The sequence below is a fragment of the Lacerta agilis genome, chromosome 2 (genome assembly GCF_009819535.1).
Source record: "Lacerta agilis isolate rLacAgi1 chromosome 2, rLacAgi1.pri, whole genome shotgun sequence".
NCBI classification, from domain to species: Eukaryota; Metazoa; Chordata; class Lepidosauria; order Squamata; family Lacertidae; genus Lacerta; species Lacerta agilis.
Window position 1 is genome coordinate 13,098,562 of NC_046313.1, and position 14,207 is coordinate 13,112,768.

Genomic DNA, 14,207 nt, shown 5'->3' on the forward strand with positions numbered 1-14,207 from the left:
GAAGATCTGTCTGGAAAACAAAATAATAAAAATTCCTTCCAGTAGCACCTTAAGAGACCAACTAAGTTTGTTCTTGGTATGCACACGAAAGCTCATACCAAGAACAAACTTAGTTGGTCTCTAAGGTGCTGCTGGAAGGAATTTTTTTAAATTTTGTTTTGACTATGGCAGACCAACAGGGCTACCTATTTGTGTCTGGAAAACGTAAGTTTCTCAGGGAAGCTAGCAGATCTCCGAAGGGTTCAGACCACAGAGAACTTGCGGCCGGTGCAAAATGAGACTCGCCGCCACGACTTGATTGCAAAAAGTCTTTACTATGTTTTATCAAAAGAGAACAAGTAACACCTGAAACCATGGGTGCATGTTTGTACAAAAAGAGCCCACTTCCCTTTACTTGGGTCACAGTTTTGTTTTGGGTTTTTTCGCATGTATTGGGTGTACTTTAGTAACAGCAACCTCCTGTCCTAGCTTAAGGGTTTGGCATCTCTTTTTGAGATACAAATATGCAACTTTTCCTGCTGCTCTTTGCGCTGTGTCACTCACCCGCCTCCCCCTTCCTGCAGCTACTTCCTCAGATAAGGTTGAGCTAGAGTTGCAAAAAAGAAGAAAGTTCCCTTTTTGATTGCTTTTATAACCAGAACATTGCTTTGAACGAGGAGAAGTACAGCTTTTACAGGAATAATGCCACCCTGTTAAGACATCACTGGCACACTTGACACGGCCTGGCATCCATTTCTCGGGGACCCAGCAAGTTGTAGCTCAGAAGGGCAAGCGACAGGGATCCTGTTAAAGGCTCTGAGGAGATGGAGCCTAAAACCGAAAAAAACCCAAACTGGGTTTGTTGGGTAGACATATTCCTTAGCGGACGTTTCGCTCTTATTTCCTGATAGCTAGAGAAAGCCGTTTAACGTGGCTGACAGGGAGAACACAAAACAACAAACCTCGTAGCCCTTTGCCTCCTTTAAAAAGCCACTGTATAAATATCGGGACAAAAAGTATAAAAGCATCAACAACTTCTTCTTTTTTTAAAAGTACTGGAGGAGGAATCCGGCCTCTGGAGGTGACGAGACAGGCAGGATGTGGCTTGGTTGAAGAGGCCGCCTCTGAGATTATAGAGACCAGCAGCTCAAAAGAAAAACCACAATTGCACAGAAGCCCGGGGTGGAAAGAGGGATTCCCATACGTTGCTGACAGACTTTTGATATTAGAAAAGCCATTGCAGTACGTGACAAGATGTTTGCTGCCACGGATGGTTTGGGGCCTACCAGGGATAGTCACGCCCAGTGCAAGAGCAGTTTTATCTCTGGGTGGGGGGAGCAGGCCTAATTTATTTTGGTAGGCCTTTGACAGATTTCACAGGGATGTGGAGACTTAATGCTGAGGCCTGGGCCCGAGTTCTCCCCTTGTCTGCCACCAACACCACATACTGCAGCTTTTTTTTTTTTTTAAGCCCTTCCCCACCAAAAGTCATTTTTATCCCAGATCTGGGCTCTCCTCTAACTCTAACTTTTATATATACCTCAAATGCTACTTCATGCCCTAGGGTCAACATGCCATTTCTGCTAATACATTTTCCAGGTCCTAAATGAAAGCCCACAGTCTGCAGGCCACCCCAAACTCTCAGTAAGTTGTTGTGTTGTCTCTCTCTCTCTCTCTCTCCCCCCCTTTAATCCTTAACTGGTTTGGAGATGGATGAAGCGCTCCATTTCCCAGTTCTAACCCCCCCCCCCCTTCCAGGAATCACGGGTTTGTGCCTCCTGCTGTTTTTGGACTACAGTTCCCATAATCCGTAGCTAGCAGGACGATGGGATTTGTAGTCCCAAAGAGACCCCAGTTCGGGGAAACCCTGACCTAATCCTTTCAATATAGCAAGGAACAAACTGAGTAGCATTCGCAGGTTAGGTTGGCCCTGTTCCGTGGAAGAATCTTACTCTAAAAAACCCCCACAATCCTTCCACGAAACAAAGAATACCAAATCACTCGTGCTTCTTTGGTTTTACAATTTGTCGCGTTTCCTTTCGAGCTAATCCACCCCCCCCATTGCTTCTCTCCTCGAGGTTCGTGGCCAGATCTGTCCGATCTGGATCCCGAGATGCGCAGCCTAACACCTGCTGACGCTCGGGATCCTATCGGAAGCCTTGAGTCCACTGAGAACCAACCCGGTGGGGTGCTTGAATCCACTTTGCTGGTTGAATAAATAAATAAATAAATTAGCCAACTTTATAAAAGCTGAGACTGCCGGCCGCCCCACAAAAAAATTGCCCTTGCGCGCCGCTGTCTCCTTTTACAGCTGGCTCTCTTCTTCCTCCAGGGAACGGTTCAGCCCGGGGATGAATTTGAGCAGTCTCTTGCGGAAGCTCCCCGGTTTGCTCTTCCTGGGCCTTGGCGCGGCTGCGGAGTTCTTTTGGTCGCACGATCTGTCCCAGAACCGCGCGACTCCACCATTGCTGTGGCTGCTGCCTGTGCATTTGACGCTGGCGCTGCGGGTGAGCGTTGGGCGCGGGCGCTGGGCAGCTGCGGGGGCAATGTCCAGGGAGTTGGCCGAGTCAAAGAAGCAGGTCTGGTAGACGGAGTCCTCGCTCTCATCCGTGGCGGTGCTGACACAGCCCACGCTGCTGTAGGTGCTCCCCGATCCTGGCAACAGCACCCCAAAGGGGGCAGCAGGGCCTCCGGCCAGCCTAGTTCCGTACAGGCAGGAACGCACAGATTCCAGGGTGTCGTAGATGCTGGGGTCTTTAACCACGATCCCTAGCAGGGAAGAAAGGTTCCAGTTAATAATTTATTATTTATACCCCGTCCATCTGGCTGGGTTTCCCCAGCCACTCTGGGCGGCTTCCAACATTAAAAGTTTCCCGAAACAGGGCTGCCTTCAGATGTCTTCTAAAAGTCAGGTAGTTGTTTTTCTCTTTGACATCTGGTGGGAGGGTGTTCCACAGGGTGGGCGCCACTATCAAGAAAGCACTCTGTCTGGTTCCCTGTAACTTGGCTTCTCGCAGTGAGGGAACCGCCAGAAGGCCCTCGGAGCTGGACCTCAGTGTCCGGGCAGAATGATGGGGGTGGAGACACTCCTTCAGGTATACTGGGCTGAGGCCGTTTAGGGCTTTAAAGGTCAGTACCAACACTTTGAATTGTGCTCGGAAACGTACTGGGAGCCAATGTAGGTCTTTCAAGACCGGTGTTATGTGGTCTTGGCGGCCGCTCCCAGTCACCAGTCTAGCTGCCGCATTCTGGATTAGTTGTAGTTTCCGGGTCACCTTCAAAGGTAGCCCCACATAGAGCGCGTGGCAGTAGTCCAAGCGAGAGCTAACTAGAGCATGTACCACTCTGGCGAGACAGTCTGTGGGCAGGTACGGTCTCAGCCTGCATACCAGATGGAGCTGGTAAACAGCTGTCCTGGACACAGAATGGACCTGCGCCTCCATGGACAGCTGCGAGTCCAAAATGACTCCCAGGCTGCGCACCTGGTCCTTCAGGGGCGCAGTTCCCCCATTCACCTGCCCCTCAAAAACAGTACTTCTGTCTTGTCAGGATTCAATCTCAATGTGTTAGCCGCCATCCATCCTCCAACTGCCTCCAGACACAGTTAGGGCGAGGACATAGACCACAGAATCATAGAGTTGGAAGGGACCACGGCAATGCAGGAGTCTCAGCTAAAGCGTCCATGACAGATGTGCATCGCAGTCAAATAACTTTTTCCAAGCCCGGTCCATTCAAAAGCCACTAAAGAGAGAGCATGGGAGAAAGAACTAAACTTTGGTTTGTGGGGCTAGAAGGAAGACAAGCTGCATTGGCAAGGCCACATACAGCTAATTCCTCCCTATGCTTGACTGAGGACTGCGGCACTGCACTCGCCTCAGCCAAGCAGTTTTACGGAGCTCCCGACTCACACGAGCCAGCGTTGGGGTGGGGGCTCTGTTAAAGTGCTCCCCTTCCCCATCTGAGAGAGAGCCCTGATCCTGCTTTCAGGTAGGGAGCTGTGGGCTTCGTGACACTTGTCCGTTGAGGGCGTGCCCCTCCATGGAGAAGTTTAAAGGAACTCTCACCTTGGCTCGAGCGAGCCTGCACGTGCGTCAGACCTGGCACTCGGGCAGCAGCCCCGCTCTGCAAGGCGCGAATAGGGTCGCTTTGCAGACTTCACCCGTGAGGGTGGGCTGAGTCTTTCCTCCTGGGGTGAACCATCTCCCCAGGACGAAAGAGGCAACGCGCCCGGACTGGTGAAGGCAGTCAAATGCACAGAGCCTGACAGGCTGCCGCCGCCTGGTTCACTTCAGGGAGTGGGGGGGGGGGAGCGAGCGGGTGAGGTAGTTTCCTCACCCCATGCTGCAGAAGGCGGAGGGAGCCTTGCAAAGGAGCCCCAAGGTCCCTGCTGCTGGTGCATCAATGGCAGGGATATCGGGGCTGGCTCTGCTGTGGGAGGAGTCTTTCCGCCCCACAACTGAGCAGCAGACTGGGGCCGGCTGTATTGCGGTGAGAGCTGAAGCAGTTTCTTACTGACTGACTGGGGCCAATGCGGCTTGTTTCAACATTGCAGTTTGTCGCCAAACCACGATGTTTGACTGGTGATACATCACCCTGCCCCATATCACTTGGAGGTGGGCCTGTCAAAGATAACTTCCAAGGTTATAAGTCAAAAGACATTTTTTGTGCACTCACAACAGCCATTTCCTGTCCTTGCAGTTGTGTGAAATGGTTTAGCTCAGGGTTTCCCAATCTTGGGTCTCCAGCTGTTTTTGGACTACCGTTCCCATCATCCCTGACCACTGGCCCTGCTAGCTAGGGATGATGGGAGTTGTAGTCCAAAAACAGCTAGAGACCCAAGTTTGGGAAACACTGGTTTAGATAAGCCTGACCTGGCACCTTTCAGGTGCTGTTGGGACTCCCCTCAGCCACAGCCAGCATCACCGACGGTCCGGGGTTATGGGAGTTGTAGCACAACACCTGGAGGGTACCAGAACAGAGGAGACTGGCCCAGGTGCTGTTTACACAAATGTATATTTGTCACTCACCACGAACCAAGCGCTGCTCCTGCACCATCAGCGACCGATACTCCCCCCATTTTTCATAGAGCGTTTGCTGCAATTGAGAGAGAGAGAAAGAGGTCGGTATTCATTTGTGTTTCAAAATCTGCTTGATTAATCTTGTCTAAAAGTGGTTCTTCGGGTCTGATTCTTGCACATTTAATTTGCAGGTATACATAGGCTGTAGAGCTTCACCTCCACTTTGAGGACGAGGAAGGCATGGCTGGATCCATCTATCCAGCCACAAAGGCCCAGCAACCCTTTTTCGAGAAGAAAGGCACAACAAAAGATTCTGGGAAATACTAATTCGCAGCCAGGTACCGTAGAGCAGTGTTTTTCAACCTTTTTTGGGCAAAGGCACACTTGTTTCATGAAAAAAATCACGAGGCACACCACCATTAGAAAATGTTAAAAAATGTTTAAAAATTTAACTCTGTGCCTATATTGACTATATATAAAGTAATTTTTCAATTTTTCCCACGGCACACCAGGCAACATCTCACGGCACACTAGTGTGCCACGGAACAGTGGTTGAAAAACACTGCCGTAGAGTTTGAAACGGACCACGCTGGCCCTGCACTGTATGTAAGAGGTCCAGTTGGCTGCTGTTAAAAGGAAAAGCCACCAGGGTGCCTCTCAGTACCAAACTACAGCTCCCTGCTATGTTAGGCCCGGGTGATATATCGCCCGGGACTGGTATGAGGGGCAGACCGCGATGGCGGTTTCTCTAGGCAGTATATCGCTAGTAAAACCACCAGTGTTGCCGATTTCCTCCAGCATGCTGAGGGAGAAATAAGCTAGAGGGACACAGGAGTGGCAGCGGTTTTGCCAGCGCTATACTGAGTGAAACCGCCATCGCAGTCTGCCCCTCATACCAGTGCAGAGGGAGAAACAAGGCACAATACAGCTTGTTCCTCCCTCCACTGCTTGGCTGCCCTTGCCGCAGCCGAGCTGTTTTACGGAGCCACCAGTGGCGGGGTGGGGGCTCCATCAAACTGTTCCTGCTGGCTTTGTGCCTCCCAGCTGAAGAAGTCTAGCTGAGCCCCCACATCGCCTCCTGCTTGCGCGAGACGGGGGGGCTCCCTTAGACTTGCTCTGTTGGGGACAGCAATAGCTAAACACACAGAGCCTGGGTCATGCTCCATGCGTTTGACTGCCCTTGCCCAAGTGGGCACACTGCCCCTTTCCTCGTGGGGTGGTCGTTCATCTGAAGGAAAGACGCAGCCCACCCCCTGCACCGCTCGGTTGCCTTCAGCCGGAGGGTGGGCTCTGTCTTTGCTTCTGGGGTGAACGACGTAGCCCACCTTGCCAGGTGACAGCAGCCAAGCCCTTACTAGGAAACAAGAATGTAAGCCAACAAGGGAACAGTCCCCCCCCCCCCTGTAGCCTTAAAAGAGACTAAGATGAGTACACGCCTTGGTACTCAAACAACTTGGAACCCAAACACTGCAAACCTGGAACTACCGTATTTTTCGCTTCATAGGGCGCGCCTCGTTTTTAGAGGAGGAAACAAGAAAAAAATATTTCTCTGGTTTTCCTCCTCTAAAAGCCCTGTTTTTTTGAGGATCCGCTAAAAGTTTTGCAGCTTTTTTTTGCAAAGGGGGAAAAGCAAAGAGGAAACGCCCTGTTTTTATGGGGTTCAACTCACATTTCTGAAAAATCTTAAGGAAAGGGAGCCATTTCTACTGTTTCCAGACAGATAATCTAATCAGCCAGTCACATGTTGCTGGGGAAACAAACAACCTCCCTCTGCAGCACATTCAACAAAGGAGGGCGGGGCTGAAAGGGAGCCGGGACTCTTATCTCTCTCCCCTTTTCTCTCTGTAAAATAAAAAGCACCATCTGGTTTTGGCCCCTGGGCAATTCAGCTCCAGGGACCACCATTCGCTCCATAAGACGCAAAGATATTTCCCCTTACTTTTTAGGAGGAAAAAAGTGTGTCTTATGGAGCGAAAAATACGGTAAGTGTTCCAGTTTGCAAACACTTTTTTCAGAAGCCAAACGTGCGCCGTTTTGAGTGTTACACTGAGGTCTGTCTGTTGTTGCTATTTATTTTGCATTTTTGCGGCTTTTTGTTTTGTTTTTGTGACTGTGTGGAACCCAGTTCAGCTACTGATTGATTGTGTGACTGCTGTACATTGTTCATTACTTTCTATGGGAAAGCACGCCTTGGTTTTGGAACGGATTAAGTGTGAGTACCAAGGTACCACTGTACTAAGTTTTTCTAAAAAGTTGCAAACTTCACCCTAGTCCAACCATTCAGCTGCATGCACTCCCTGTATTTTCACTATTTTGTTTTGTATTGTGTTGTACAAGCCAGGTGTTTCCATCGATGAACTTATTTAAATAAAAACAAGCTTGTCGTGCATTGCTTTTTTCGTTTTGCTTAGTGTTCTTTGCGGAAACGCCACTCACCTTGAGGTACTGCAAACGGGCTTCCAGCTCTGCCCTGCGGATGGAAGTGCCGTACAAGGTCTCTAACCTGGATAGGACGAGAATCTGATTAGTGGTGGCTGGTTAGAGACAGTTTCGCCACCCCTGTGGACAAGCAATGCCTTCTGGGTAGGCTGACACTCCCCCCCCCCCAAATAATCTCCCACACACTCACCTGAGCACGTTCCCAGACGCTTTGATGATCTCCACAATCTCACGATGTCGGATCCCCTCCACATTGAGCCCATTCACGCCTGTGATCGTATCCCCTGCATTAACAAAAAGCCAGAGAGGCTGCTGTCATTTTCAAAGCCTGCAAAGCGAAGGACAAGCACGCCTGGCTCCCCTTGGTATTATAGTATCTGCGCTGGGCTGTACATGCTGACTGCTAGCGCTTTTTGCAAAGCTGAGCAGGGGTCTGGTCTGGTTACAAACTGGATGGGGGACCACATGTTGAGATTCCTGCATTGCAGGGGGACGGACGACCCACGGGAGTCCCTTGGAACTCTGTGATTACGAATCCCATCAGCCCCGGCCTGCGTGGCCAACAATCAAAGATGATGGGAGCTGCAGTCCGATAGCATCTAGCGAGCACCCCGTTGGTTACTGCTGTGCTTGTGCGCCAAGGTAGGGAACTCGGTGATGTAAACAGAAGCTTGTGACCTGTAGAAGTTATGCAAATTGGGCACCATTGCTTCTCTTGCTTAATTTGTTCTGCTCTACTAAGTCATGGGCCAAGGAGCTCTGTTAAAGAGCAGAGACACCTAAGCCAAGACAATGGGGGAGATGCTGCAATTTCTGCAGCTTCAGATTTCACCAGGCACTGCCCACATACCGTATTTTTCTGTGTATAAGACGCCCCCTATTTTGGGGGACAAAAAAAATAGAAAATGGGGGGAAATGCCCAGAGTTGTTGGGATTTTTTTTTCAGGGTGGGGGTTGCTGAAAATCGCTCACCCGCTTGGCCTACGCTACCACTTGCACGCGTTGTTGCAAATGCCACCAATCCACTGTCACCTCGCCCGCCCAGTTGCCGCACCGACGACAGCCAATCAAGCCCAGCCCTTGCCGCAGCCACCAATAACACACCCAATCGCCACGGAGGGTGTCCGGGTCCCAGAAGCAACATATAACACATCCCCCAGATGCCCTATCCGTGTATAAGACGAGCCCCAAATTTTAATATGATATTTTAATTTTAAAAACCCTCGTCTTTTACACTGAAAAATATGGTACTTTCAAGCATCTTGATGCCATCTTCAGGACTACAAAAATTCTACCTCCTTAAAATAATAATCGGAGGACAGATTCTTGATTCGGTAGCTGCTATCGCATTCAGCAGCACTTTTGGAGAAGGTCGTACACACGCAGACCCCTGGATCTACGTATGTGCCCTTTGAAAGTCATCTGCAGTGCAGAGAGAAGGGTAAAAGACATCCCTGGAGTAACTGGAAGGAAGGAGAGGCAGCAATGCTAGCACAGCTCAGCCCTGCGAAACACCTGAGCTTGCCACTCCACCTGCTGCCAACGTGACCCTGCGAACACAACATCAGCTCTCCTGGGAGCAGAGCAGCTGGGCTCATTGTAGCGGGGAAAGTCACATGCGTTGCCCTCGACTGTGCCTTCCCCCAGCCTCCTGGCGGCTTTGAACCTGCCCCTGCAAGAAGTGAATCGGCATGCCTTGGACAGAAGTGTGTGCAAAGCAGTGCATGGGGGAGAAAAGGCAAATCACAAGGGCCCTCCAGAACCTGAAACCAAGCACAGCCCTTGACCCACCAGCCAGGGTTTTCCAAACTTGGGTCTCCCGGCTGTTTTTAGACTACAACTCCCACCATCCCTAGCTAGCAGGAGCAGTGGTCAGAGATGATGGGAATTGTGGTCCCAAAACAGTTGGAGGGCCAAGTTTGGGAAACCCTGCATTAGGACTTCTGCAGCGTATCTAGAACTGCGAAAACTTCTAAGATTTTGCGGGAGGGGGAAAAAACACATCCCTGCCCCACCCCCCAAAAAGAGCTATGGAAGTGTGCATTGAGATTTCCTGTGGACACCACGTTTCTTGCCTTCTATTTCCTTCTCAAGAAGCTACCTAGACACATTTACCTTTGATCAAACACCACGCAGATAAGGGTTTTGATCAGTATTTGCTTTGCTTCTTCGAAAGCAAGCTATGTTACAAGGGTGAAAACTCATAAGTAGTCCATTAGGTTGAAGACGCTAAAGCAGGGGTCAGCAACCTTTTTCAGCCGTGGGCCGGTCCACTGTCCCTCAGACCATGTGGTGGGCCGGACTATATTTGGGTGGGAGTGGGGGGATGAATGAATTCCTATGCCCCACAAATAACCCAGAGATGCATTTTAAATAAAAGGACACATTCTACTCGTGTAAAAACATGCTGATTCCCAGACTGTCCGCAGGGCTGATTGAGAAGGCAATTGGGCTGCATCCGGCCCACGGGCCTTAGGTTGCCTACCCCTGCGCTAAAGCATGATATCTCTTACCTGGTTTCAGGCCAGCTACCTGGGCCGGGCTATCATCATGCACACGGCATACAAGGTGAACATCTCCACCCGTTTTGTGTCCTGGTGATGCAGCCCGTAGGTCTGAAAGGAGCAGAGGAAACAGGGTTGTTTGGTTTTTTTAAAATGAGGTCAGACCGCAGTCACCCAAATAATGTGCAAGTTCCACTGTAGCTTGAGAGCTAGCTGGCAAAGTAGATAAACTGAATCAAAGAACAATCGCCTCCTAGCAGCTCAAGGACAATCGCCTCCTAGCAGCTCAAGGATATACGAACACACGGCAACCAATATAAGACATATAAGCTAGGCACTAAATGTTTTCTTAAGCCAGCGTGTTTTCAGTTACCTTTTGGGTTCCTTAAATTCGTTCTGATTGTGCAAATAAATAATAAATCAGAATTCTACAGGATGTGTTGTTACTAGTGTGTGTAAACAGTCCATTTCCAAGGATCCTCATCAGGCATGCTTCTCCAGATGTTGGAGACATCAGGCACCATCCTGGCACCCAGGCATCTTCACTTGGTCGCAAGTGACCGATAGCCTGGCACCTGGTGAATTTCGAACACTGCTCCCACCCCTCCCCAAAATTGGTGCTACTATTTCCAAAGTAGGAAGAGATGGATTTTGGAAATGGGAGAGCATGATGAAATGCCGAGTTGCCCGATTCAAAGACTGCCCCCCCCACCCTAATTACTGAGTTTAAAGATGGAAATTGCCCTTTTGCTACTTGATATGCAACAGCTTAAAAAACTTTAGATCCAGAAATATATATATATTTTTAAAGGTACTCGATGCTCATGGATTTCAACCCACAACACACCTGAACCATTGTTGAATTTTGGACTCACTGGGTTGAGAGCCAGAATGGAAGGGATTCCCTCACCTGAATCTCAAAGCCAAAGGCCTGAGCCTCTTCCTTCTCCAGTGTGATCACCTTCCTGGAATGAACAAGAGGAAAGGGGTCAATTGCTGACGTTTCCCAGGAGACGCTAAGAGACCATATTTTCCATGGCGGTGTGCGATTTGTCTTCATTTGCTTGGCTGCGTGCGCTGAGCACACTCCCTCCCCAAACAACACCCCCCGCCAATGTCTAAGTTACAGAAGCTTCCTTTGCTTGCAGTCTCACCAATTACTCTCCAAAGAGACTCTTTCGAGAGCCTTCAAAATAGGGGCCGGTAGGAGGGGGGGGAACCCCCCCCCCCAATACTCTACAGCAGTGTTTTTCAACCTTTTTTGGGCAAAAGGCACACTTGTTTCATGAAAAAAATCACGAGGCACACCACCATTAGAAAATGTTAAAAAAAATAACTCTCTGCCTATATTGACTATATATAAAGTAATTTTTCAATTTTTCCCACGGCACACCAGGCAACATCTCGCGGCACACTAGTGTGCGGAACAGTGGTTGAAAAACACTGCTATACAGCACGGTTTACCAAACTTGGTTCTCCAGCTGTTTCTAGACTACAAATCCCATCATCCTTGACCTCTGATCCTGCTGGCTAGGGATGATAGGAGTTGTAGTCCAGCAGCAGCTAGAGAACCAAGTTTGGGAAACCCTGATCTATGGTCAAGCGGCTGGTTCAAGTGTTTGCCTTGTGCACTAGGCCTTCCTTTTGCAAGTCACATCTTCTGATGCCTTGCACTCCCCCGGTTTAAGCCAACAAAACAAACGAGGGGAGGGGAGTGGGCTTCTGTATAATCCAGCTTTGACAAATCCAGACAGGGGCTCAGAGTGGGCAAAGTGACTGTGGGTGGATGTAAACACAGGAATCAAACCTAATTACAGAAGTGGCAGGTGAACAGTAATGGCAAATTGGGGGGTGGCGCTGTGCGTTAAACCACAGAGCCTAGGGCTTGCTGATCAGAAGGTCGGTGGTTCGAATCCCCACAACGGGGTGAGCTCCCGTTGCTCGGTCCCTGCTCCTGCCCACCTAGCAGTTCGAAAGCACGTCACAGTGCAAGTAGATAAATAGGTACTGCTCCGGCGGGAAGGTAAACGGCGTTTCCGTGCTCTGCTCTGGTTTCGCCAGAAGCGGCTTAGTCATGCTGGCCACATGACCCGGAAGCTCTACACCAGCTCCCTCGGCCAGTAAAGCGAGATGAGCGCCGCAACCCCAGAGTCGGACACGACTGGACCTAATGGTTCAGGGGTCCCTTTACCTTTTTTACTGAACAGGTAACCAGGGGTGGAGAACGTGTGGCTTTCCAGAGTTTGCTTGAACTGCTTACTGAGTCTTAATTCCATGCAACTCATTGAAAAATGGTGCCGTACGAGCTTTTGCAGAAGCCACACTTCCGAGTCCCCAGCAGGATTGTTAGTTCCCAAAGCCGTGGCCGTTCGGGATTTTTGTGCCCATCTGGGAATTTCTCATTTGGAAAGGGGACCTTTACTATTTGGTCATGATTTTACAAAAACAAAAACAAACAGTAACTTGATATTTCAAATCACGGGTATTCTTGGTTTACAGAGGTCCAATACAAGAGCAGAATAACAGGAGAATACAGTCGTACCTTGGCTGACGAACACCTTGCGAGTCGAATGTTTTGGTTCCCGAATGCCGCAAACCCGGAAGTGAGTGTTCCGGTTTGCAAATGTTCTTTGGAATCCGAATGTCTGGCACGGGTTCTGATTGGCTGCAGGAAGCTCCTGCAACCCATCGGAAGCCACACCTTGGGTTTCGAACATTTTCGGAAGTCGAACGGACTTCCAGAACAGATTCCGTTCGTGAACCAACGTATGACTGTACATCTATTAACAGAATACGTTCTGAGTGAGAGTCACTGGTGATATTATTAAATTGCACGAATAAAGACTTAAAAAGATGTCAAGGTTGTGCAATCCTTTTCAAGGTCCAGCGGAGAAGTTGCCAAAACTAGGAACGATACAAATACTAATTAAATAACAACATTTGGGCTGACTTCCCATTGCTAAGCCAAATTGAGAAAATTATTCACATTTATATTGTAAACTGCCCTGTGATGTTTGGATGAAGGGGCTAGGACGCTTTCACAAGTGATACCAAGAAGCAGCGTTTCCCAATCTCGGGTCTTCAGCTGTTTTTGGACTACAACTCCCATCATCCCAGTGGTCAGGATGATGGGAATGATAGTCCAAAAACAGCTGTAGACCCAAGTTTGGAAAACGCTGCCAAGAAGGGTATTTGACTTCCATGATCTGTGGATCAAGTGAAAGGGGTTGACAATTACCAGATGTCCTCAACTTGAAAACAATTTTAGCTGTGGCTTAAAGGGAAGGAAGATGGAGCCTTTGGGCTGCTCCTGGATTCCTGAACGATGTGCAGACGCAGAAAGGCAACATATTTGTTGCACGCACTCGTTTCACACAATGTGCCTCCTTGTTGACTTGCCCTGAAGCATCTTCCTTGCTCAGGTGTGCAACAGATAAAAGAGTCTTCCTCCTCCTGACAAGATGGTTTAATGAGAAGTATCAACCTATTCCAAGGCAGCTGGACCCAGCCAGCCTATACCTGATTACTCGAATTTTCTTTCCCCCTCATTAACAAATTAAATCAGCACCCATCCAGCCCCAGAAATAAGCACGCTGGATGGTATTTCTTTACACTTCTGCATGTGCCTGAGCAAGTTACCTTCTGTGAACCAACATTCTCTCTCTTGTGTGAAGCCGCTGTTCCATGCAGAGGCTTAGCAAGCGCAGGTGGTACCTGGTACAGATTTTTTTTTTTGTCACCCCCACAAACATCGACAGCTCGGGGTAGGCTTGGGAGTCTTGGGCGGGCGCCGAATGTCACACCCTCAGCGATGAAACCTGGGGTGGTCCGCCCCCTTCCTACGCCTCTGTGCACCCCCGCAACTACCAAGTACCCTGAGCCGTCACGGGGAAGGGGGGAGCTTGCCGCTTTGCCGGGGGCGCTGGCAAAGCTGTGCAGCTCGTCCTCTCGGGAGCCACGGCTCCCGTCCGTCCCCCCTCCCTCCCTGGCTCGCTGTAAAGCGGCAAAATGGGAGCCACTTACAGCGAACCAGGGAGGGAGGAAGGCTGGGAGGCCCCCCCCCCCCCGGTCGCTGTGAACGGCTCCTTCCAGCGGTGGAAGGATCCACCGCCATCCATACAGCGCCGGTGACAAACTGCTATGTACAATGCAAGCACGGTGTCACATGCATGCGCTGTGCGTAGTGACGCTGCACATGCTCTGTACATAGCGGTTTGCCACTGGAGCGTCGTACGGACGGTGGCGGGATCCTCTGCTCACGGCTGCA

The 14,207-nt window shown here is 49.9% G+C and overlaps 1 protein-coding gene across 1 annotated transcript in view; it reads right to left on the reverse strand.

Moving 5' to 3' along the window:
• Window positions 1-2,248: 2,248 nt before the first annotated feature.
• TAMALIN (trafficking regulator and scaffold protein tamalin) overlaps window positions 2,249-14,207 on the reverse strand; it is a gene marked incomplete at its 5' end in the record, with an annotated part of 31,002 nt that continues 19,043 nt past the window's right edge. The window contains 7 exon segments of the mRNA XM_033138663.1: window positions 2,249-2,748; window positions 5,007-5,073; window positions 7,434-7,500; window positions 7,627-7,720; window positions 9,950-10,003; window positions 10,006-10,051; window positions 10,851-10,905. Of these exon segments, the coding sequence (XP_032994554.1) occupies window positions 2,285-2,748; window positions 5,007-5,073; window positions 7,434-7,500; window positions 7,627-7,720; window positions 9,950-10,003; window positions 10,006-10,051; window positions 10,851-10,905 (847 nt within the window).